This window comes from Canis lupus, chromosome 7, assembly GCF_048164855.1.
Source record: "Canis lupus baileyi chromosome 7, mCanLup2.hap1, whole genome shotgun sequence".
Taxonomy (NCBI): domain Eukaryota; kingdom Metazoa; phylum Chordata; class Mammalia; order Carnivora; family Canidae; genus Canis; species Canis lupus.
The window spans coordinates 47,769,136-47,793,184 of record NC_132844.1 but is presented as its reverse complement, the minus strand read 5'-3'; the positions used below and the strand labels follow the sequence as shown (position 1 = coordinate 47,793,184).

Below are 24,049 nucleotides of genomic sequence, written 5' to 3'. Positions count from 1 at the left end.
CAGTCATCAGCTTTTAGCAAAAGATATCAGGAAAGTGTATGAGTTTCTTATCTTCAGGTTATAAAACTGAGGAGCATTTTTAAAATTGATGTTACTGTCAAACTGGCATCATTCTTATAATTTTTTTGACCCCAACATATTCACATTGGCAGTTTACACATAGAAGTTTATTGGAAAAGAAAATCTATTTGATTTACATAATTATAAAATAATAAAGAATGCCTGTGTCCCTCTAGTTGTTTTGTATTAAGATATCAAAAACCCAATAAAAAATGCATGAAAAGTATTTTCTCTCTTTTTTTTTACCTTTCAGTCATTCATTCCTCTTTAGAATACCTGTCATTTCTGTCAAAAGATTTTGCTTAAACTTAGTTATTATATTATTACTCTGACTTTTAAGATGGCAAAACCAGAAATGACATATCTTCTTTAAATTATTTTTAAAGCAAAAAAGTTCCTACATATAAATAAGTCTACGAATAAAAATTATGGGTTATTTTTCCTCTGTGATCTCCCTACCCTATTATTAGACAGAACAAATAGCAATGAATACATTCTCAAGAAAGAAACACAATGAAAACCAGGCTTAGAAAACCAAGCATTGTTTTTTAAGATTCCAGCAAATTCATCACTATTAAGCTGGGTTCATAGTTTCTAAAGACTTTAAATGTACAATCCCATCTCCTTAGGGGATGGGTGAAATGGGCAATGTACATGAATGAACTCTTTGAGTCACCAGAATGGAGCCATCTTGATTTATGTGTAATCTGTACAAGGAACCTGCATCCAGCCCAGTCCTCCCTGTTACTCTTATATGTGTTAAATTTAACATCTTGTTTTTGTTGAAATATTTCTTTACATTGATCATCATTTATGGATATTCTGCATCTCTAACCAGTCTTTAAAACCTAGATTTTCTTTAAACTATTTTTATTTTTAAGACTTCTTTTTCCAGTGTCCAGTATATACTTAAAGTCTATTTCTTTAAGGAGAAAATTTTTAATTAATGGACAAGATGCTGTCAGTGTAGTATAGCAAAAAGAGAAGAAAAGGCAGATTAAAGCTCCTTTTTATTTTGCTTTGTTAAATCCCCAGTTGAATGGAATAGTGTTGAGCAGCAGCCAGAATCATGGAATTTGAGATTACTTGTTTCAATATTGAATGAAGGCTCATCTGAGAGTGATGGGTTTTAGTGCATTTTTTCCCCTTAGTGGAATTAAGGTGACTTTCCTTTTGCACATTGTGTCACCTCAATTTAGGAGCTAAACAGCTTATGCTTGTTGGTCGGGTAGCTTAATTTTGGAGGTTTATGGGACATGATGTTTTCATAACAGAAAGGAAGAGTAGATAATAATCCTTTGAACCTTTAAGGAATTGAGATTTAACAGTTCATTATACATTTATATGCAATTTTATGTGCGTATCTATAGAATTTAATTCATAATTGTTGAAGATCCGGGCAGCCCCGGTGGCACAGCGGTTTAGCGCCGCCTGCAGCCCAGGGGGAGTGATCCTGGAGACCCTAGATCAAGTCCCACGTTGGGCTCTCTGCATGGAGCCTGCTTCTCCCTCTGCCTGTGTCTCTGCCTCTCTCTCTCTCTCTCTCTGTGTCTCTATGAATAAATAAATAAAATCTTAAAAATTGTTGAAGATTCACTATCAAGGATAGTGGGCATAAGGCAGAGAGGTTTAAGGAAATAGATGTCCCTGCTGTGACAATTCACTATCTGGATTGGATTTAATACAGCTAAGGAAGAGAAATCTAAACACATGATGGGGTACTTTCATTCATTGCTTAACACAAGTCAGAGCAGCACGTTTTGTGAAAATTGTTTAGTATTCTAAAATAAAGCACGTTCTTTAGCATTTATATAAATCATCTAATGTAGCTCTTTGGTGAAAGGGTTCTCATTATCTGCCACTATTTAAGTTTCCAAGCTGATATTGTGCTTTTCTTTCTTTAAAAACAAATTAGGTATATCAACTTGATTTGGGGATTATTAGTATTCAACAAATTACTCTTTAAAGCGCACATCAAAATATTATTATTCCTGTAATTTTATGTGTGTTATGTTTCTCATTACTGTTCTGCTCATTCATATGCTATATAGGACACCAGAGGCAGCTTTTGAATTTTAAAGAAATTAATCTGCATATTAAGTGGCTAGTAGGCTTGTGATCCTAGCAGTTGTCATATCAGAGCACCAAGCTTGGATTTTCACAGCTATCTCAGTTTTATTTTTGTTATTACCTTGTCATTTAAGTCATTAAGTTTGAATTAATGTATACTAAGACTTCTTATTTCAGAAATAGCTTTTTGTAAAACAGAATGGACAATGATAATTTCTAGTAAATGCATAATTTATGACATGATAAACTGAAAAAGAGCTACTCAAGAAATTTTTTGTAGCAGTATGGTAAGTTCTGAAGCATTCATATGTCTTTTAAGATTATATATATATGGGTATGTGTATGTATGTGTGTCTGTGTTTCAGAAGGAGAGATATTTTACCTGATAATTTGGGTAACTTTCCAGGTATATTTTAAATAATTGGATTTTTTTTCAAAAGTTTTAAAATGTGACATAACTTAGAAAAAAGTTAAGGGGAGGAAAATCCCTTAATGTAATTAAATACCATAGGAGCATACCTACACATTCGTATGTATATTTCGTATAGTTGGTGATAGAGACAGGTTGTAATCACTTGAGCAGAAAAGCAAACTTGAGGACTTTGAGTTTATTTCTCCACCTTTCTACCATGGCATTAGAGAAATAATCCTCCTGTTGCTCAGTTATTTTAGCTATAAAATGGTGATTGTGGTACTGTAAAGGATATTGCAGATGTATTCAGTCAATTGCTTATATAATTTACAAGTGGCTACCTTTAATTTTCTAATAATTACTTACAGGAAATATTAGGAAAAGGTAATTACTGGCATCATCACCACTACCAATAAATATTATTCAGTGCTTATAATGCACTAGGCAGGAAGCAGGAGCCCAAGACCCTAGGTAACTCAAAAGGAGCAAAGACCAACCTTGGTTTCCTGCAATTACTGTAATCTTTTTCTAAAAGACAGTAATTTTTCTAGCTCATGCCTAGAGGAGAGACTGTGAAATTAAGAATTATAGTGTATCATTCATTCAGTGCGTATTAGGTGGAACCATATGAAATTACCGTTTGTGTAGAGCAGAAATACAGAATGTCATGGCAATTCCATTTGGTCCCATTTAATATTTACAGAGCCACTGGCATGGATTAGGCATTGTTGTAGGAGCTAAGGCATAGCAGTTAACAAAATGTAATCCATGTCCTCATGGGGTTTGCATTCTTATAGGTTCTCCAGCCAGACCTCTCTTCAATCTAGTATATCCACTGCCTACTCTACATCTCCGCTTGGATGTCAAATAGGCATCCACACATATTCAAAACCAGGTTACTGGTGAATAAACAGTGCACCTTGATTTTACTTGCTTTATACATAGAAATCACTGCTAGTAGGATCATGAATATATGACTTAGCCCAAGATCTCTCTTTTTCTCTATCAAGATAATAGAACCAATAAATAAGGCAGTAATTTCTGTAGCACTAAATGGTGATTTTTATCTGTTGAATTTTAAAATGTACTCAGACATGAAATTGGAGCCTGGTAGACTGCTAAACACAACTATGATGTATTTGCTCTTTCTAATACATTGAGACAGCTATTCTGTATCCTTCACTACACATGGTAAATAGCTGAGACGTGTTATGACTCAGTGAATGTCGTCTGGATAGGGAATCTATGGAGCTAGATTGGAATTCCAGATTTGTTATTAAGGAGATACCCATCAGGAAATAGAAGTTAACTTTTTACATACTTCAGTGATGTGAAAATAAATGAGGTAATCACCAAGTGGTTTGAAAATTCACTCTTGAGGAATGGAGAGTTGTTATTAAAATACAGATAATAATAGTTTTCGTATTCATAGTTTAATGTAATCTGTGTGGTTTTTGTTTTTCTTGATTAAGATACTACAAAATTTTGTTTTGAACAAAAACCAAAAAACTTGGTTTTGAAATGTGTCAAAACTATGCAATTTAGTCTTTGCCCAACAGGCTGATTGAGCCTCAGCAGGGGAGCCAACTATTCTTTTTCCCGTGTTCATTATAATATAGCATTGATATATTAATTTTTAAATTAAATTCCTATGAATGAATATATAAGAGATTTGTTAGACTATTTAAAGCATCGTTTAGTATTTAAAAATATATGCCTTAAATTTTAAGTTGATGAAATTTTTTTAAAAGGACATTTTCCTGGTTTGTCTTGTCATCCTGTTTTGTTAGCATGTCCCTGATGTATAGTTCATTCAAAATACTAGCGTGGCAAAATAAATTCAGTTTCTTAATGAGATATCACATCACATCAAAGTTAAGAAGCAAACAGATAACCTGAAGCTATACAAGAAGTTTACATAGCCTTCTCTTGGTAGAGCGTCTTCCTGCATTGCTAAGAACACAGTCCATCAATAATTCAACTTAGTTACATTAGGTTATAAGAAAGCAGCCACTTTGCTTTGAAATTTTAATTCTAATTCTTTATCATAATTCACAAGGTGAAGTAACTTATCCTTACTGTGATGCCTGTGAGTAACGTATCAATAAAAGGGGAAAGGGGAAAATATTTCTCCTCTGTCATGAATATTTGATTATTTCTCAGATAGTTCCCTGGAATTTGATATGCTGCTCCTTTGTATTAAATAATATTTATATGTTGGTTATGTGTAGGTAAGTAGTATAATGTTGCAAGGGAAAAAAAACCACTAAGATAAATTCGCTTAAGTTTTCTATACTAAACTTTGGAAATTCTTTTTTTTTTTTTTAAGATTTTATTAATTTTATTTAAGAGAGAGAAAGAACACAAGTGTGGAAGAGAGGCAGAGGGAGGAGAAGCAGACTCCCCACCAAACAGGGAGCCCAGTGTGGGGCTCCATCCCAGGATCCTGGGATCATGAACTGAGCAGAAGGTAGATGCTCAACCGACTGAGCCACCCAGGTGCCCCTGGAAATTCTTTAATTTTTTTTTTAAGATTTTCTTTTTAAGTAACCTCTATATCCAGTGTGGGATTTGAACCTATAACCTCGACATGGATAGTCACATGCTCTACCAAAGGAACCAGTCAAGAGCCCCTATACTAGAAATCTTTGCATTCTATGAGGAAAAAACAAAAACAAAAAACTATGCATGTTGACATTGAATGACCCTTGTAACAAATCGACCTTTCTTATACTTCATATTGGGAAGCATAACAGTGTGCTACTATTTGTAGAGTTTGGCATGACTTGCTAGATGTTACAGTAAATTAAAATAACTTAAATAAATAGTAATTTGCCTATTATTATGATAGACAGCCTTTGTCTAATACCTCATATTTTAAGCAAATTGAAAATTACCACTAAGTTCTGAAAATAGCTTTTGCTATCGTAACATTGTAGAAAGAACATGGACTTTGAGCAAGTCATAAAAATGTTGCAGTTCTGACCCCCTTCACTGTGTACATTTGAACATTTCACTTAAACATTTCAAGTCTTAATTTTCCAGATGGTAAAATAGGGATAACCATACTAATTTTGTAGGGTCATTAGGACATTCAAATGAGATCATTTGTTATGCCTAATCCATTGCCTGGTATATAAACTATTTTATTTTATTTTTTTAAGATTGTATTTATTTATTCATGAGAGACACACAGAGAGGCAGAGACGTAGGCAGAGGGAGAGACAGGTTCTCCATAGGGAGCCTGATGCAGGACTAGATCCTTAGACTCTGAGGTCACAACCTGAGCCAAAGGCAGATGCTCAACCACTGAGCCACCCAGGTGCCCCTAAACATTTTATTTAAAAAAAAATTTAGACTTACAGAAAATCGTACCCACAGTTTCATATGCACTTCATCCAATATTCATATCTTAATCAACTATTATACAGTTACCAAATCAATAATCAATCAATTTAATTTATTGTTAATAAATTAACACTGGTACAGTATTAACTAGTCTTTATTCAGATTTCACCAGTTTTCTCACTCTTGTCCTTTTATTGTTCCGAGATTCAATCCAGGATTACATGTCGCATTTAGTTGTTGTGTCTCCTTAATTTCTTCCAGTCTGTGACATTTTCTGTCTTTGTCTTTCATGACCTGGATGTTTTTTAAGGATACTGGTCAGTTTTTTCATAGACTGTCTCTCACTTTAGGTTCATTTATTGTTTTCTCAGGATTAGATTGAGGTTATCCATTTTTGGCAAGGATACCATAGGAGATATCTGAGGCATATGATGTCAACATAACTTACTATGGTAACATTAGCCTTGATCACATGATTCAGGTGGTATCCGCTGGGTTTCTCTACTATAGAGTTAACTATTTTCTCCTCAAAATGCCTCAGGGGAGATACTTTTAGGCTATATAAATATCCTCTTTCCCCACTGATTTTAGCATCCTGCAGTGAATCTTGCCTGCAACTAATATTAATATGGTGTTCTAATGGTTATTTTTTCTTTCCCTATCCCATACTTATTTTTATTTTAATATTTTTTTTTTTATTCATGAGAAACAGAGAGAGGCAGAGGGAGAAGCAGGCCCCCTGAGGGGAGCCTGATGCGGGACTTGATCCTAGGGCCCCAGGATCAGGACCTGAGCCAAAAGCAGATACTCAACCACTGAGCCACCAGGTGCCTCCCCTTCTATACTTGTTAATTGTAATTCTTCTGTAAAGAAGAGCTGTCCCTTCTCTCCCATTAATTTTTTCAGTTATTTGTGTACTCATGAATGTCTTGTGAATTATATGTTTCATGGGTTTTAATTCCATGCTATTATTGTGGGGGGTTTTGTTTTGTTTTTGTTTTTGTTTTGCTCAGATTTTTCCAGTACGCCACTGGGAGTGGTTGGTTCCCTTTTGACATGTCCCATTCTCCTTTTAAGCTCTTCTCTGGTACATAAAATGCTCCAGGCTCATGTTGTAATTTTCCTGCCCTAATCTTAGAACCAACCAGCTCTCCAAAAAGCCTTTGTAAATCCCTTAAAAAATAAATTTGCCATTCAAAACTTATATATTTTTCTAATTCTTGATATATTTCGTGTATTTCACTTTGCTTTCCTTTAGGTGCATCTTTAGAGAATTTAGTCTACCAAGTGGGAACTATTGGTTCCTAATTTTTAGAAGCGAGATGAAACACTTGCCTATGACAAGAGGCAAGAGATCTTCTCTTTGTCCCTGAAATTATAGAGGAATAATCTGGTTTGTCACTGTACATTAAAATTTTATCTCATGCCATTTGTCATTTCACAGCATGAGATATTCTTCTATCAGTTATTGCTAGCTTTTAAAATCTAATGTAATTTTTTTCTTTTGGTCATCTGTTATATAGCCAAACTTAGATGACTAGAAGATGATATGTAATCTAATAAGTGACATATCTCACTATATTGTTGTGAATTTGAAAAAATCATCTAATCCTTTTAGCAGTTCATTTTTAGAGTTATCTTGGAGCTGATTTTGTAATTATGATGTAAGTAGAAGTGTACTAAAGTTTTTGTCTGTTTTCTGGAGAGTCTGACTCATTTTTGACATTGATAGAAAAATGTATATTTTTAATAAGCTATGAGTAACCACTAGAGGGTGGTCACGGGCAACAAATTACCCATTTGCTATTTATTCAAAATATTCTGACACTGAAAGATTGACAATAAAGATAGCGAGGGAAATACCAGGAAGCAGACTAAAAAAAAAATGAGTGACAATATTAAACAGAATGCAGTACAAGGGGAAAAGTATTAAATAGGACAAATACATGTTGATCAAAGGCACACACCACCAAGAATATATGACAATTCTGAACCTTTATCCAGAAACGTATTGAAATATATCAATATATATAAATATTTAAATGTTTATATAAAAATATATATTTCTAAAGATTTGTAGGATTTGGGAAATATATTTTAGCGATTATTTTGGTAGCTCTTCAAAACCATAGACTTGTTACATATAATATATATGCTAGGGTATGATCAGAATCTTAAAATGTTTTCTAATGATTATGCTAGATCTTTAAAATTCTATCACAGTAGAAATTTAGTTCCAGGAAATACTTGTTTTGGATTAAAGTTGCCAGATAAGGAAATCTAGAAAAGCAAACTATTAAAGAAATTGACAAAAAGTCTGAGAAAATGAGTAAATAGGATGAAACTAATCTGGTAGAAGTAAATAAATTTAATTTTTACTTCAAAATGTTTGTAAAAATCAATTCCTGTATCTGAAGAAGAGGGAGCCTTTCCCTTGGAGATTAGAAGTTCTCAAAAGCTAACTTCTGTATAGTCTTTGATTGTAGGCTTAGATGATGTTTTCAGCTTGTTTCTCTTGTTTTCAGTGAGTGAAAAGAACAATTTATTCAAGCTGAGCCAACTCATCTTGGACTAGAGCATTCTACATCAGTCAGCCTGTTCCTGTGGTTTTCTGGTGATATAATTTGTTTTATGTTGGCTCTTCCCCTACCAGTGAGATAGAGACTAAATTGATCACTTCTTAAGGGTTACTAAGTTTAGTTTTTTAGGCTTTAAGAATGTGATTCAGTAAATGCTTTTACTTTAGTGAATGAAGGATTGCCTATGGTTTCCATCTTCAGATTTTGGAGAATTATTATTTAGAATCTTAATAAATTTTCATTCACGGTTCGTGGCATTCATATCAGTGAATAAAGTAGACTTTTCTAAAACAAGCATTCCAGGTGAAATGCTGACAATTCCATCATTAATCTATCCTTTCATTAAGATCAGCATACTTGACTGAACAGATAGCCAGTTAAAATGTAATATTACCTCTTGGATTTTGACTCACCAAGTAGCTGCCCCAGACCATGTCCTCCAGATGGAATTTTTGAGGCCTCTATTGAAATAACATGTTAAACAGTTACAATGTGTAGTGATAATTTGCTAAATCTCCCTTGTTGCTGAAAGTGAACATTGTAATAAATGTAAGATGAGCTATCGTCCTCTTGTGGGGACTGCCAGAACATACAGTAAAAGGAGACTCTTAACAGTTAAGACTAGTAAACATTTAGAGAGCAACTGCATTTTGCTGGGCTTTGTACTAGGCCTGAGGTTTACTGAAGTAAATGAGAGGTGCCTGAAACGGCAGTGCAGGGAATAAGGGTCTTTGCCTAACTCTCCTGAAACTTAGACCTTCATTCGCATGCTTTGCTGTGTAGAATAATGGCCGCACTACTAGATGATGTATAAAGCTTGTTCTGACTACTCTTAAATTTTGATTCTGATAAGCTAAATTTGCCAAGGCTCCAGATGAAGTTAAATAAGTTTCCAGTTAAATAAGCAGTGGTGGGCAGCCCCGGTGGCTCGGCCGTTTAGCACCGCCTTCGGCCCAGGGCGTGATCCTGGAGACCCGGGATTGAGTCCCACATCGGGCTCCTTGCATGGAGCCTGCTTCTCCCTCTGCCTGTGTCCCTGCCTCTCTCTCAATCTCTTTGTCTCTGAATAAATAAATAAAATCTTTAAAAAAAAAAAAAAAAGGCAGTGGTATGTTCTGCATGCTTTTATGTCCATTTTCATGCTTTCTTTTTTCTCTGATCTTTGTAGTCCAGTTCATTGTCATGTCCCCAGCTAGATTGTAGGAGGAATATAAAGTGTGCCTGGTAATTTGAAAGCATGTGGAAACAGTAGTGTTTCTTCATTCTAGTAATATTTAACTTCATATTTGCCACTTTTTCCTGATTCTAAAATCATGGTAGATTAGAAACCAGGTAAATCACTCGAGTGGCTTGGTAAAGTTATTTCTTTTAAGAGTAGGTACTTTTCTTTGGTTTTCACTAGAATCAGAAGCATTCTGTTTAACTCTGATTCTATGTGACTTTCAGATGGCCCTGAAACAGCTGAATGAGAACAGCAAAGCAGCCTACAGCCTATGTTTGCATAAATGACGGTTACTTTTATTTATTTACTTACTCATTTTCTCTCTTTATAATTTTGTAATATTTTCTAGAAGGTAGAAAACTAGGATTTTAATTCCAGCTTATCTACTAAGTAATTGAATTACCTATTCACTCAACCTCTTGAAACCTTAGTTGGCTCATGTATACCTAACTTCTACACCTTACAGGTAGTAAAAGGTCTAAGAAGTATCATTTTGTCACTGATAAAGATGTATAGAAATCTAAACTATTATTATTGAGATATCACTAAATATTACTTTCTTTTTTATTGCTAATATCAGTAACGCATTTGTACCAAATTGCCCATTAGGAATTTAGAAATGATGTTCTTTCCTTAATATCTGACTGTGAACAGATACAATTAGAATGATGTAGAGCACACAGTCTCAGGTCACAGGTGACTCTCACATCTTGTTTTCTGAGTCGTTTGGGCATGGTGCTTGAATATGAAAAGACAAACAAACCCACTAGCCCACACCCCACCTGCATTTCTGAACAAATAGCTTTCCATTTTCCTCTGATGATGATGGCAGGTTTTTTTATTCAAAGATGATCTTTTGATGTATACTGGCTTTACTGAAAGTTATCTGCTTAATCAGTTACCAGATGGTATAGGATCATTCAATACTTTTTCTGTGGATTTTGGCATTTCACTATTTTTTTTTTTTTTAAAGAGTTCAGTCAAAATTTTTAAGATTTTTAGCTTGATCCTGCCTCAGGGGAAATTTCAAGGAAAGAAAATCAGCATACCTTGGGGTCTAGACTAAAAACGTTCTCCATAAATTCAGGAAAGGGGATTAGGGTGTGAAGTTGAGAAGACTTTACCACTTTTTCCAATGTAACTGTAGACTGGCATAAGACAGATTTCCAAGAGAAGAACAAGTTTATTAACTACACACTGCTCATACACATGGGAACACCCAGAAATGAGTAGCTCCAAGGGGCAGTTTCAACTTGTATACTTGTATACTTTCTTAGGCTAAACAGAAGAAAGGAGTGTAGGGCTTCCTGACCTGTGAAGAGAGCAAGTTCTAGAAAGTTGATCGGAACAAGTATGGCAAATAAGGGTTCGGTATATTGTAAGCTTTGTTTTGCAGTTGTAAGTCAGTGCCTTCTCCAATGGAAAGAGTTATTTTCTTCCTGGGAGACATGTTTACATATGAATATTTACTTTATGAAAGGAAAACTTAGTGAGCGCTTTTTAGAGCTTCTCTTGCATCTGCTGGTCCTCAGTGACCTTTTGTTCAAAATAACCTATACACCAAGGAGGCACAATTCAGGGTGCCATATTCTGGCATCCTTCAACATATATAATGTGTGTTCAGACTTTTTCAAATGAACTCACAGGAATATTCAGAGATATGCTTGAATATAAAATGGAACTTACTTTTAACATTTCACTTTTCAAACATAGTAGAACAGGTTTATACAAATTTTATACAAATAATTGTAGCTAATAAATTTAGCGTTTTATAGTTTACAGATTGCTTTTGCATGGAGTGAAGTACAGGTCTCATTGTAACAATATTAAAAATGAAAAAAAAAAACAGACTGAGGTAATTTATAATTGCCTAACATTAATCAGCTAGTAGGTGGCAGAGTTAGAACAATACCTGGGTTATCTCTCTAACACCTTGCTGCCTCTTAAGCTTGTGAAAAGTTCTCACCAATGAGAAATGAATGAACTCTTATAGGGCAGAAGAAGAAATATTTAGTACACCATCGGAGGTAATATACTGAATTATAGTAATAGCAGCAATGCCTTCCAGCTGTGGTACAGACTTGAAATTGCTTAACTGATTTTTTTAAGGTCCTATAAAGAGTTAGAGGGAGTAACTAGATTCCCAGTTTTCTGATGAGGAAGCTAGAGGCAAGCATGTAAGTAATTTAAGTAGTATTAAATAACACAATGGATTTGACCCACTTAAGATAGTTTCTTCTTCTTCTTCTTCTTCTTTTTTAAGATTTATTTATTTATTATTTTAAAGTTGGGCAGGGGGAGAGTGTGCATGCCAGCCCAGTCCTATGCGCAAGACCAGGGGAGGGGCAGAAGGACTCCCTTCTGAGTGCAGAGCCTGACATGGGGCTCCATCTTACCACCCTGAGATCATGGCCTGAAAATCAAGAGTTGGACATTCAACCGACTGAGCAACTCAGGTGCCCCTAAGATAGCTTTTTCTAGTTAATAACAAAACTGACTACCTTGGTAATGATAACTCTAAAGTATTGAATGCTTACTCTTTATTAGATACTATACCAAGTACTTTATGAAAATGAGCTAATTAATCTCCACACCAACCCTTAATCCTTCATTTTTAGGTGTAAGGGAACTTTACAGATTGGTTAAGTAACCTGCCCAAGGTCACACAGCTAGCATGTGGTAAGATAGGATTTTAACTCACCTATTGGGACAACTGAGTGGCTCAGTGGTTGAGCGTTTGCCTTCAGCTCAGGTTGTGATCCCAGGGTCCTGGGATTAAGTCCTGCATCGGGCTCCCCGCAGGGAGCCTTCTTCTCCCTCTGCCTCTCTCTCTGTGTCTCTCATGAATGAATAAATAAAGAATCTTTAAAAAAATAAACTGTGGTATTGAACTTAAAGCCCTGACTTAACTGATGTGAAGTGTTGGGGTTCAGGAGTGAACAATCAAGAAAGAATTCTTGACATCTTCAGTACAAAAACGGTGGTTTTATCAAAGAATGGGGACAGGACCTGTGGGCAGAAGGAGCTGCACTGGGGTCATGGCTAACTATATACTTTCAAGTTAGGAGGGCGTTAGGGGTAGTGTAAGTCTCTAAGGAATTTGGGAAGCAAGGTTTCCAGGACCTTGAGGGGGCTAACTGTTGTTGAGAAAAGATCATTTACTACTGTCTAGTAAAACCTTAGTCATGAGACCCTTCAGATTTGTATCAGTGGGCCATATGCTTGGAAGATGATTGCTAACATATATCTTGGGGAAGTAGAAATAAAGGGAGTTTCCAAAGTTATTTTTATAGGATCCAGATGTCAGGCTAATGTTAAGCATTGGATGAGTTCCTTTGTAGTTTAGCAGACATCCCCTGGCAGCCCCCACCCCCGCAAGAGTCTTTTAAATATATAAATTGGAGTTCCAGATTCTTGTGGGTTGGAAACAAGCGTCACTAAAGAAGGATTGAAAATGTCCCATTAAGAAATACCATATCCTTACACTATACTCTACCCTCACATATATGGCTCCTTTGCCTCATTTAGGTCAAGAAGATTTTCCTTTTCAAATATAAATACATTGGGATGCCTGGGTGGCTCAGTCCATTAAGGATCTGCCTTCAGTTCAGGTCATGATCTCAGAGTCCTAGGATTGAGCCCTATGTTGGGCTCCTTGCTCAGTAGGAAGTCTGCTTCTCCTTCTCCCTCTGTCCTTCTTCCCCACTTGTGCTTTCTCTCTCAAATAAATAAAAATTTAAAACCAAACAAAAGCTAATATCACATATAAATATATATCTGAAGAGTACTTGCTTTTTAACCATTCTCACTTTATTGTTCAAGCTGAGCTTGACCATAATGAATGGTAGCTTTTGTTGCTTTGCTGATAGGAAAAATATTTCGTCAAGAAAGACTTTCTTCCAAGGAAGACCATACATTGTTCTTCTAGGCAATCAAATGTTTACATCATGGTCTCTGAATATATATTCTCATGGTGTCTGAATAGATTTGGCTATAAATACGTTTAAAAGTATAATAAGATAAGGTCGCTAGACTCTGGTTAGGACTGGTATAGAAGGCAAAGTTGTGAGAGAGACTCTGAAAGAGACAAGGTAGGAGAAGGATAAAGATGTGCCTACTTTATATAATTTTTCTTGAGTTCCATTGGTAATATAGTGCCCCAATAATTTACTGCTGTCTTTGGCAGAAATGCAGACTGGTGTGTTGTCAGTGCAATGGCTGGAATGTCAGGACTAATTTGGAAGTTTGAAAACTGCCGCTCATCATTGTAAGACCAGTGTTGATTTTCTGGCATTTCCCATCACTGGACAGAGTGGGATAGAGCCCAAGAAAGTGTATTCTTTTCTTGGTTTTCCCCAACCTCTCTGTAGTTCAGTTTGAATACATAGAGCTATTCTTTTGAGTTGTAGATGTGGATATCTAGAAAGTATTCTCTATGAAAATGTCAGTGAGCCTTCTTGCTCAACTGTAGACCCCAATAGTCATTTCTTACTGCATTTTCTTGAGGCATTGACAGTGAGTGGAACATTCTAAGTACCAGACCAAAAAAGCCCTCCTAGCAAGAGAATGCCTAGAAGACCACACCCCACTTGTCCCCTTCCCTGCCCATAATCCTGTGCTGAACACATACCGGCCCCCACCTGTGATCATGTACTCTTTCTGCCTGCTCTCTTATATGTACCGCCTGATGAACCTCTCTTTAGAAAACTTTAGGTATCCATCTTACCAAGTGGAGAAGTCAGTTGTTAAGGCTTGAGCCTGCCACCTCCCCCAGCTGCAGCACCCAAAATAAATCTTTTCTTTTTTCTTTTTCAAACTGTCATCTCTTGAGTTATTGGCTTCTCTTGCAACACGTTTATCTGGAGTTTGTTCTGCAACAGTGTTGGCAGACTAAGCCAAGCAGCTCTGCTTTTGATTTGTCCAGCCCCCTGGAGATTCCCCAGGAATGGAGCAGTTGGCTGCAGCAGTACCCAAGGGTTTATCCATTTATTTCCTGAGTTAGTGGCTGTGATAGATCATTTGGTAACAAAAACATCTCCCAATCAGTGTACCTTCTGTACAGTATTCCAAGAGTTTGTTAGTCTGAAAACTAGAGAAGATGGTTTATGTAATAAATACATGAATAGTCTGAAAGCTTCATTATAGTAAAGTCCAAATATTAAACATGTATATATATATGTATATATATATATATATATGCAGGCAGTAAATAAATTGGAAGGCAGAAGGAAGTGAAATATTACTAATTCTAGCTTTTCTTCCTATAGAGAAAGTAGCTTTCTGTTACTTCTACAGAATAGCTGACCCAAAGTTTTCTGATGAACATCAGGAATTTAGTATCTAATTTCTACAGAATAGCTGACCCAAAGTTTTCTGATGAACATCAGGAATTTAGTATCTAATTAAATTCACTTCATACCTAGCAGTTTTCAGAGATTGATTATGAATAATGTTTAAGACTAATGAAACAAACAGAAGGTATTCGCAAAAGGTGTTTAACTGGAACTTTTAACATTCTTGATTTTTAGCAGTGAAATTTACTTATTTTGAAAGTTTTCTTTTAGTTGAAATGCCATTTGTTTTCCTGGTTGTAGTTTACTTGTGAGCAGAGAGATAGTTCTGAGTCCAAAAGCTACTGATTGTTGAAAACTACCCCGGGTCTTTTTAAAAATAGAAATTGATAAGCTGATGGTAAAATTTGTATGTAAGCAGAAGGACATAGAATAGCCAAAATGATATTGAAAAAAAGAAAGCAAGGGGCTTACATTATCTGAATTTGAGACTTACTCTAAAGATTTCATGATTAAGACAATGTGGCATTGGCAAAAAGATAAACACATAGATCAATGGAATAATACAGTATCCAAAAATAGACCCACATATTTATGGTCAAATTTGACAAAGGTACCAAAGCAATTTAATTATTTTTATTTTTAATTGAAGTATAGTTGACATACATTATTATATTAGTTTCAGGTGTACAACATAGTGATTCAACAATTCTATACATTACAGAATGCTCACTATGACAAATGTAGTCTGTCACCATACAATGTTATTACAACATTATTTACTGTATTCCCTATGCTGTACTTTTTATCCCTGTGACTTATTTATGTTATAACTGGAAGTTTGTACCTCTTAATCTCCTTACCTATTTCACCTATGCCCTCGCCTCCCCTTTCCTCTGGCATCCACTAGTTTTTTTCTCTGTATTTATGAGCCTGTTTCTGTTCAAAGCAATTTAGTAAGGAAAGGAAAATATCTTCAACAAATGGTGTTGAAGGATACCAGAGAATACCACCCCAAAATATGCTGCTTTGACATAAGGATTATTTTGAGCTAAAGGCAATTGAGAACCAGCAGATGCAAGAAGAGCACTTGAGCTCCTCCTAACTACCTAAAGATTAAGCATAAATTTCCCCTTTTAAGGGAAATTTTCATTTGTAAAGATGTTTCTGTAACAGAAAGAAAGCTACTCCAGACAACTCTTATCACCCATGGACTCAGGTGATGTAGATGATGTGTTCACCTGCCCATGAATGCTGAATTTATTCTAGAAAATACCATTTTATACTAATCCTAGCTAGCACTTCCTGACACCACTAGTACCATATTGGCTTACTTTGTCTCTTCTTTTTCCTCCAATCAGTTTGATAAAGGCTACGCTTACAATATCCGTCATAGTTTCGGAAAGGAAGGCAAGAGGACAGACTATACGCCTTTCAGTTGCTTGAAGATTATTCTAACCAATCCACCAGGCCAAGGAGATTACCATGGTAAGTGCTTCTGCTGGATATATGTTTGTGAAGTATAGAAACCCATGGGCTCTATAGGAAACAGAGACATAGTAGGATGGCTTTTTGCATCATTGCATCACCTGTAGCTTATGTCAGTCATCAGTGTCAAGCCAGCGGTCTGTTACTCTTCTAGTGATCTGTCTCATACTGAACTAGGTCAGCAAGGGAATTTATTCAATTGGCGCAGATGGTTCTGGACCAGGCTCTTCAGTTCTGTTTCCCCCTTCATCTGCTGCTTTCTGTTTCTCTCATGATTAGAAGACTGATGATACAGGTTCTTCAAAAGTTTTTGAAATTGAGTACCTTGAGTTTTAGAATAGTTAATTCATTAATTTTCAAAAGACTGCCGAGGTAAGGTGTGTTTTATTCACATTGCTATTATCTGATAAACAAAGATTAAGTGAGGAATTTAGGAAGTTGTGGTATCAAACCTCTATCAATTCGCCTCAGTTTTTGTAGGTTAAAAAGAAAGTCTAAACTGGTTTTTGTGGGTTTCTGAGTTCAACTTTTTTTCTGAAATAGTTCTCTGAGCATACCTTTAAAAGCTCTTCATTTGTCTGGTATGTCAGAGAATGATTTTAATAGTCTGTATTAGTAAATATTTTAGATTACTAAAACTTAACTGCAGTACGTGTTGAAACCTTTTTTTCTTTTGTCTTTTTTTAAAAAAACATATATAAGGATGCTAATAATTGTTTTAGTATATTGAATGGAATTCTTTTTTAAAAGATTATACACTTTTAGGCTGTTAGAGATCACCATCAAATAATCACAAACAGAATTTTAAGGAAGACGTTTCATGCATCCAAGCACTAAAAAATGCCTTTTCTTTCATATCTAATAGATGAAATGTGGCCATACTGGTACACATAGTGAGTGTTGTCAGTTACTTAGGGTACTTTCAGAAGTGCAGATTGTCAGGCTCATTTTCAGACTTATGAAATCAGATTTATTTGCAAGTGTCCTGAATAATTTTTGTCTTCTAAACTTCGAAAATCATTGACCAGATACTTCTATTGAGAAAATCTAATACTTTTCTTAGTAGCCACACCAAGCAGTTAACTTACATTTAGTTTGGCCTAGTAAAACCCCCAGGATTCCTCTATCAATGTCCAGATTCTAGAACTCCCTTATGTAGTTAACTTTTATTAGCTAAAATACAGGATTTTATATTGCTTATTTCTATGAAATTGAATCTTATTTATTCCAGTCCATTCTGTTTTATTTTTTAATTTAAACTATATCAGTTTAAAAATAACTTACTTGGCAATTATTCAGTAAACTCCTATTATTTATTTGAAACATTGATCTGTCCTTTTTTTTAATGAATAAACTTCATGTTTTTAGAGTACTTTTAGGTTCATAGCATAATTGAGGAGGAAGTACAGAGTATTCTCACAAACTCTCTGCCTCTATATTTGCACAGCCTGACCCACCAGCAACATCATACTGCACCAGAAGTAGTTTGATACATGTGAACTGAGAAGAATATGTCATCTGCTGTTATCAGATATGGCCATTTTATAGATATCAATTATATTAAATTAATTGATGGTGCTTTTGAATTCTATGATTATTGTTGCTGATTTACTACCTGCAGGGTCTATCCATTTCTGATGGAGAGATGTTGAAGTCTCTAATAGTGGATATATCAACTTCTCCTTGTAGTTCTACCAGTTTTTGCTTCTTGTGTTTTGATGGATACACATAAAGGACTGTTAAATCTTCCTGGAGTATGCATCCCTTTATCATTATGTAATATCCTTGATAAATTTCCTGCTCTGAAGTTTTTATATTACCTTACTTATGCACTGATGTTCTTTTCTTTAGGTAGATCTGAGTTTCTGGCCCATGTCACTTTCCTTCTCATTGAAGAACTTCTTTTAACATTTCTTGCCTAGCAGGTCTACTGGCAATAAATAATGTTAGTTTTTTTTAATTTTAAATTCAATTAGCCAACATATAGTACATTATTTCAGATGTAGTGTTCAATAATTTATCAGTTGCATACAACACTCAGTGCTCATCACATCATGTGACCTCCTTAATGTCTATCACCCAGTTACTCCATCCCCCACCCACCTCCCCTTCCCCTCATTTTGTTTCCCAGAGTTAAGTGTCTCTTATGGTTTGTCTCCCTCCCTGATTTTTTTCCCATTCAGTTTTCCCTCCCTTCCCTTATGGTCTTCTGCGCTATTTCTTATATCCACCTCTGAGTGAAACCATATGATAATTGTCTTTCTCCAGTTGATTTATTTCACAGCATAATATCCTCCAGTTCCATCCATGTCTATGTAAATGGTAGATATTCATCCTTTCTGATGGCTGAGTAATACTCCATATTTGTGTGTGTGTGTGTGTGTGTGTACATACATTTTCTTTATCCTCTTTACCCATCTGTCAAAGGACATCTTGGCTTCTTCACAGTTTGACTATTGTGGATGTTGCTGCTATGAACATTGGGATCAGGTGTCCCTTCATTTCACTACATATGTATCTTTTGGGTAAATACCTAGTGCAATTGCTGGGTTATAGGATAGCTCTATTTTTAACTTTTTGAGGAACCTCCATTCTGTTTTCCAGAGTGGCTGCATCAGCTTGCATTCCCACCAATAGTGTAAGAGGGTTCACATCCTCAGCAACATCTGTTGTTTTCTGTCTTCTTAATTTTAGCAATTCTGACTGGTGTAAAGTGGTATCTCATTGGGGTTTTGATTTGTATTTCCCTGATGACAAGTGATGTTGAGCATTTTTTCATATGTCTATTGACCATTTGTATGTCTTATTTGGAGAAATGTCTGTTCATGTGTTCTGCCTGTTTCTTGACTAGATTATTTGCTTTTTTGGGTGTTGAATTTGATAGGTGCATTATAGATCTTTGATACTAGCCCTTTATCTGATAGGTCATTTGTAAATATTGTCTCTCGTTCTATAGATTGCCTTTTAGTTTTATTGACTGGTTTTTGTTTTTTGCTGTGCAGAAGCTTTTTATTTTGATGAAGTCCCAATAGTTCATTTTTGCTGTCATTTTTTGTTCATCTGAGAAAGTCTTTATTACTCCTTGTCTTTTGAAGAATAATTTCACAAGGTACAGAATTCTAGATTTGTGGAGTTGTTTCTTCTCTCAACACTTTAAATATTTCACTCCTAAAGCAATAAATAAAGAAACAAATAATTCACTCCATTCTCTTGCTTGAATGGTTTCTGAGGATAAATTATAAATATTATTTTTATCTTTGTTTCTTTCTAGGTAAAGTGGTTTTTTTCCCTGACTTCTTTTTTTTTAATAATAAATTTATTTTTTATTGGTGTTCAATTTGCCAACATACAGAATAACACCCAGTGCTCATCCCGTCAAGTGCCCCCCTCAGTGCCCGTCACCCATTCACCCCAACCCCCCGCCCTCCTCCCCCTTCTACCACCCCTAGTTCGTTTCTCAGAGTTAGGAGTCTTTATGTTTTGTCTCCCTTTCTGATATTTCCTACCCATTTCTTCTCCCTTCCCTTTCACTATTATTTATATTCCCCAAATGAATGAGAACATATAATGTTTGTCCTTCTCCGATTGACTTATTTCACTCAGCATAATACCCTCCAGTTCCATCCACGTTGAAGCATTCCCTCTGACTTCTTAAGATTTTTTTCTTTATTTTCTTTATTTTAGGTATTCTGATGTATGAATATGATATATCTAAGCAATATTTTGGGGGTCACACTGCTTGGTGTTCTTTGTCTTCCTGAATCTGTAATTTGGTGCCTGACTTTATTTGGGGAAAATTCTCTGTCACTATTGCCTCAAATATTGCTTCTATTCCTTTATTTCTTCTTCTGACATTATCATTACCACCTTTCACAGTGTCCCACAGTTCTTGGATATTCTATTCTTATTTTCTTAAGTAGTTTTCTCTTAGTTTTTCAGTTTTGGAAGTTTCTATTGACATTTCCTCAGGCTTAGAGATTCTTCCTTCAGCCATGTCTACTAATAAGCCCATCAAAAACATTTTTCATTTCCATTTCGGATCTCTAGCATTTCTTTTTGATTCTTAGGATTTCCATCTCTCTGCTAATATTACCTGTGTTTACACATTGTCTACTTTTTCCATTAGAGCCCTTTAGCATTAATCAGTTATTTTAAATTCTTGGTCTGATAATAACAGTATCCCTGCTGTATCTGACTCTAGTTCTGATATTTATTTGTTCAGTCTCTTCAAACTTTATTTTTTGCCTTTTGATGAGCCTTGTAATTTTTTCTTAAAAGGTAGACATGACATATTGGGTGAAAAGAATTCCAATAAATAGGCTGTTAGTATAAATATGGTGGCAAATAGGGAAGCGGAGAGAGTGGTGTTCTGTAGACCTGATTAGTGAGCCTGTGGCCCTGGGCTATGAATATACTTCAACAGTGACTCTCAGTAGGTGGGACAAAATGGATAGAGGAGCCTGGAGTTGGGTATTCCGTCTCTCCTCCACAGGTAGGTTAGGCTCTGATAAAATCCCAGAAGTTTAGGCTCAGGTAAAATAGTTTGAGGACAGGCCTTATTAAGAACAGGTTGCTCTAGAGTATTAAAATGGTTACTTTTCCCCCTCCCCATGCCAGAAGCATGATAGAATTTCTGTTATTAACCATGAGCACCTGATAGAGCTTCTGGAAGTTAAGCTTACAAAAGTATAGGGTCTCCCTATGACTAGGTCTCCTTGGAATTTTTGACTCTCATATTTGTCCAGACTTTAGGAATTTGTCAGTTACAGGTTAGGTTTTCCTACCCCATCACTGGTTTCTCCAGAGATTCTGTTTTGGTATGTTTTGATTCTCTGTATCTGCCTCTCTTGGGAATCAGTGTTGTGCCCTGTGTTCTCACATCTCTGATGAGTATAAGCAGAGTTGTTAATTTTTCAGTTTGTTTAGCTTTTTCCTTCTTAGGACACAGTGGTGGTGTATAAGCCTCTCATGTGCCAGACTGGAAACCAAAAGTCTCTGTCCTTTTAGTCTTATGTTATTTGCAAAACTATTTAGTCCCTTATGTTGATCTTATTTCATTAAGCAGCACTGCTTGGAATGTTGTTCAACCAGTTATGAATCTATGTATAACCATATTCCAGACTATGTGTATCCATCTCTTCCACAAACGTATGTTGGAAAGCTTGTCAGATATGTAACTGGGTGTGCATTCACTTCATTTTCAGTTACCTAGTTCAACCCTTTCCAGTTTTGAAGATCATTTTCTCTGATGTGAAAGATAGAAACAAAATAAACAGGAGTTACTGAGTTTTATTTTCTTTCTGTCATCTGTTAAAATAACACCAGCTTCTCTAAGTAGTAATTAGTACCTTGGCAATCTTCATTTTCTTCTTTGCTTTGCTCTTTGTTACCTTTTTCATTCAGATACAGTCATTGTTTCAAATGTAATTTGGATAATTCAATAATCTGCTTTTCTGTATTCTTTAGTAATTCTGGGCTTAACCATGAATTCCTTGTGCAGCCTCCTTTCTTTCTTTCTGGGATTTTTTGCAATTTCATTCATTATCAGGTTTTGGGGTTTTTTTGTTTTGTTTTGTTTTGTTTTGTTTTGTTTTTTTGAGAATCATAACTATAGCTAATACATGTTGAGTGTTTACTATGTGCCAGGAGCATATAAAAGCTTTATTTTCCATTCTTAACAAGAGTTCTGTTAGTGATTATTTCTCTCACTTGATAAAGAGTGAAGCTGAGTCAGCACCAATATACAAAATTTGCCTGTGGTCTCCCACCTAGTAAAGTAGTAAACTGAGATTAAAACTCAGGCATTTTTAGCTCCAAACTCTTAACCGGATGTTACACAGCTTCTCAATATGTTTATTTATACTAAAAATTATTACAGTTTTAGTCTGAATGAAGTAGAAGCTATGAATTTTGTGAATTTCATTATTTGTAGGAGTCCATAGTGTTATCGTGGATGTTTTTATTTATAGTTAAGATTTTTAGTAAGCACATTTGTTTGGCATCTAGGCTCTTCTCTGTTTTTGCTGCAACCAATTTTCCATTGGTTTTATTAAAAATGTACTATTGTTTCAGATTAACTTATAGATCCATCAACTGTGTACCTAAAAAAAGTAGTCTGGCTTCCTATATTAAATTTTAAAATAAGTACTTTGACTTACCATTCCAGCATCTTATTAAAATATCCAAAATTTTCCAGATTTTGGCCTTATAATATAGCTTTTACATTTCAATTTTTCTGTGTTCTTGTTTATGTAAATATTTTAGTAGTCCACCTTTATTATTATGTTACTCATGAAATAATACAGAGATAACATGTATCTATTATAAGAATTTTTTTAATGAAACACTTTTCTGTTTGTCCATCTAATTCCCATCTGTGATTCCTCTAAATTTAGATAGATTTTACTCTATGGGAAATATACATAAAATTTACATCTGAAAATGATGTGAGATTTTCATATTTCTTAGAGTTTGTACATTTTTCTTTTTGCTTATATTTTCTTCTCATAGACTTTTAATGTAGTTTATAAAAAATAAGAATGAAATGTGAGATTGTATAAAGTTTTTAGATGAACTATAGCTAGTTTGTGATTATCTCTGCTTTAATAATGCATGTAGCATAATTAAAACTGTTTCCTCTTCCTGGTGAATGGGCAACTTTGCCGGAGAATGCTGTAACGTTTTATGTAACTCTTGAGCCTGTAGTACCCTGATAACCGTACAGTTAAGTTGTTGTTTAGATAAAGACAGGAAAGCAGTTGCACCCATGGGCAATTAACTTTTTTATTAATAAGCTGTTAAGACAATTAAGGGGAGCTTAGACAGTCTCTTGAGTGTGGTATTGTACTAAGTCCTGGGTAAATAACTTTGTTGGTGTGCTGGCTTGTTTTTTGTTGTCAGGGTGCCCATTCCGTCACAGTGACCCAGAGCTGCTGAAGCAGAAGTTGCAGTCATACAAGATCTCTCCCGCAGGGATAAACCAGGTAGGTCAGATACTGCCATGCATCCTCGGTCACAAGGCGCAGGACAATTTCTCTGAGTCTCACTTAATCTTCTTGCAGTAGTGCCATGTGCTGCTTGTCAGGCCTTACACCCAGTCCTCTAGATGAGGGAAGCCAGAGTCTTGGCTTCCCCAGCTTCGAGTCCTTGGAAATTCTGGTTCTTCTGTCTGCGAGGCTGCATTCTTTTCTTGGTAATAAAGGAAACTTGGAAACCCTTTTTTCTCTCAGTTTGTTTTGCTATCTCAATTCAGAACATTTTAGAAAATAAATTTTTAGAGGAATGCACTGAAGCATGTCAGTGAAGCTGAGAATTAACGCCATCATATTTTATTTTGGGAAATTTTATTCTATGCCACATGTAAGTTAAAGCAGAAGATAATAAAAAAAAAATAAAAAATAAAGCAGAAGATAATATAGTGACTAAATGTTCTGATAGGCATCACCTCTTGCTGTGTTAAATCTGCACTTCTGATGATAGTCCAGGGGGTTGAATAATCTGTCAAAATACTTTGTCTTGTAAATAATTGAGACTTAAAAAAAAGAAATACCTAAGTGCAAAACCAAATACTAAAGAGTAA

General features: G+C 35.3%; 1 protein-coding gene across 2 annotated transcripts in view; it reads left to right on the top strand.

Moving 5' to 3' along the window:
* The window catches only part of PRIM2 (DNA primase subunit 2), a 306,340-nt gene that overhangs the window by 234,478 nt on the left and 47,813 nt on the right, over nucleotides 1–24,049 (top strand). Inside the window, exons 11-12 of one of the 2 annotated variants that reach the window (XM_072832482.1) lie at nucleotides 16,344–16,470; nucleotides 23,371–23,453. In XM_072832482.1, coding sequence (XP_072688583.1) covers nucleotides 16,344–16,470; nucleotides 23,371–23,453 — 210 coding nt within the window. Of the gene's footprint in view, nucleotides 1–8,415; nucleotides 8,483–16,343; nucleotides 16,471–23,370; nucleotides 23,454–24,049 lie in introns of those variants that run through there. The other variant, XM_072832483.1, reaches the window with a different exon arrangement.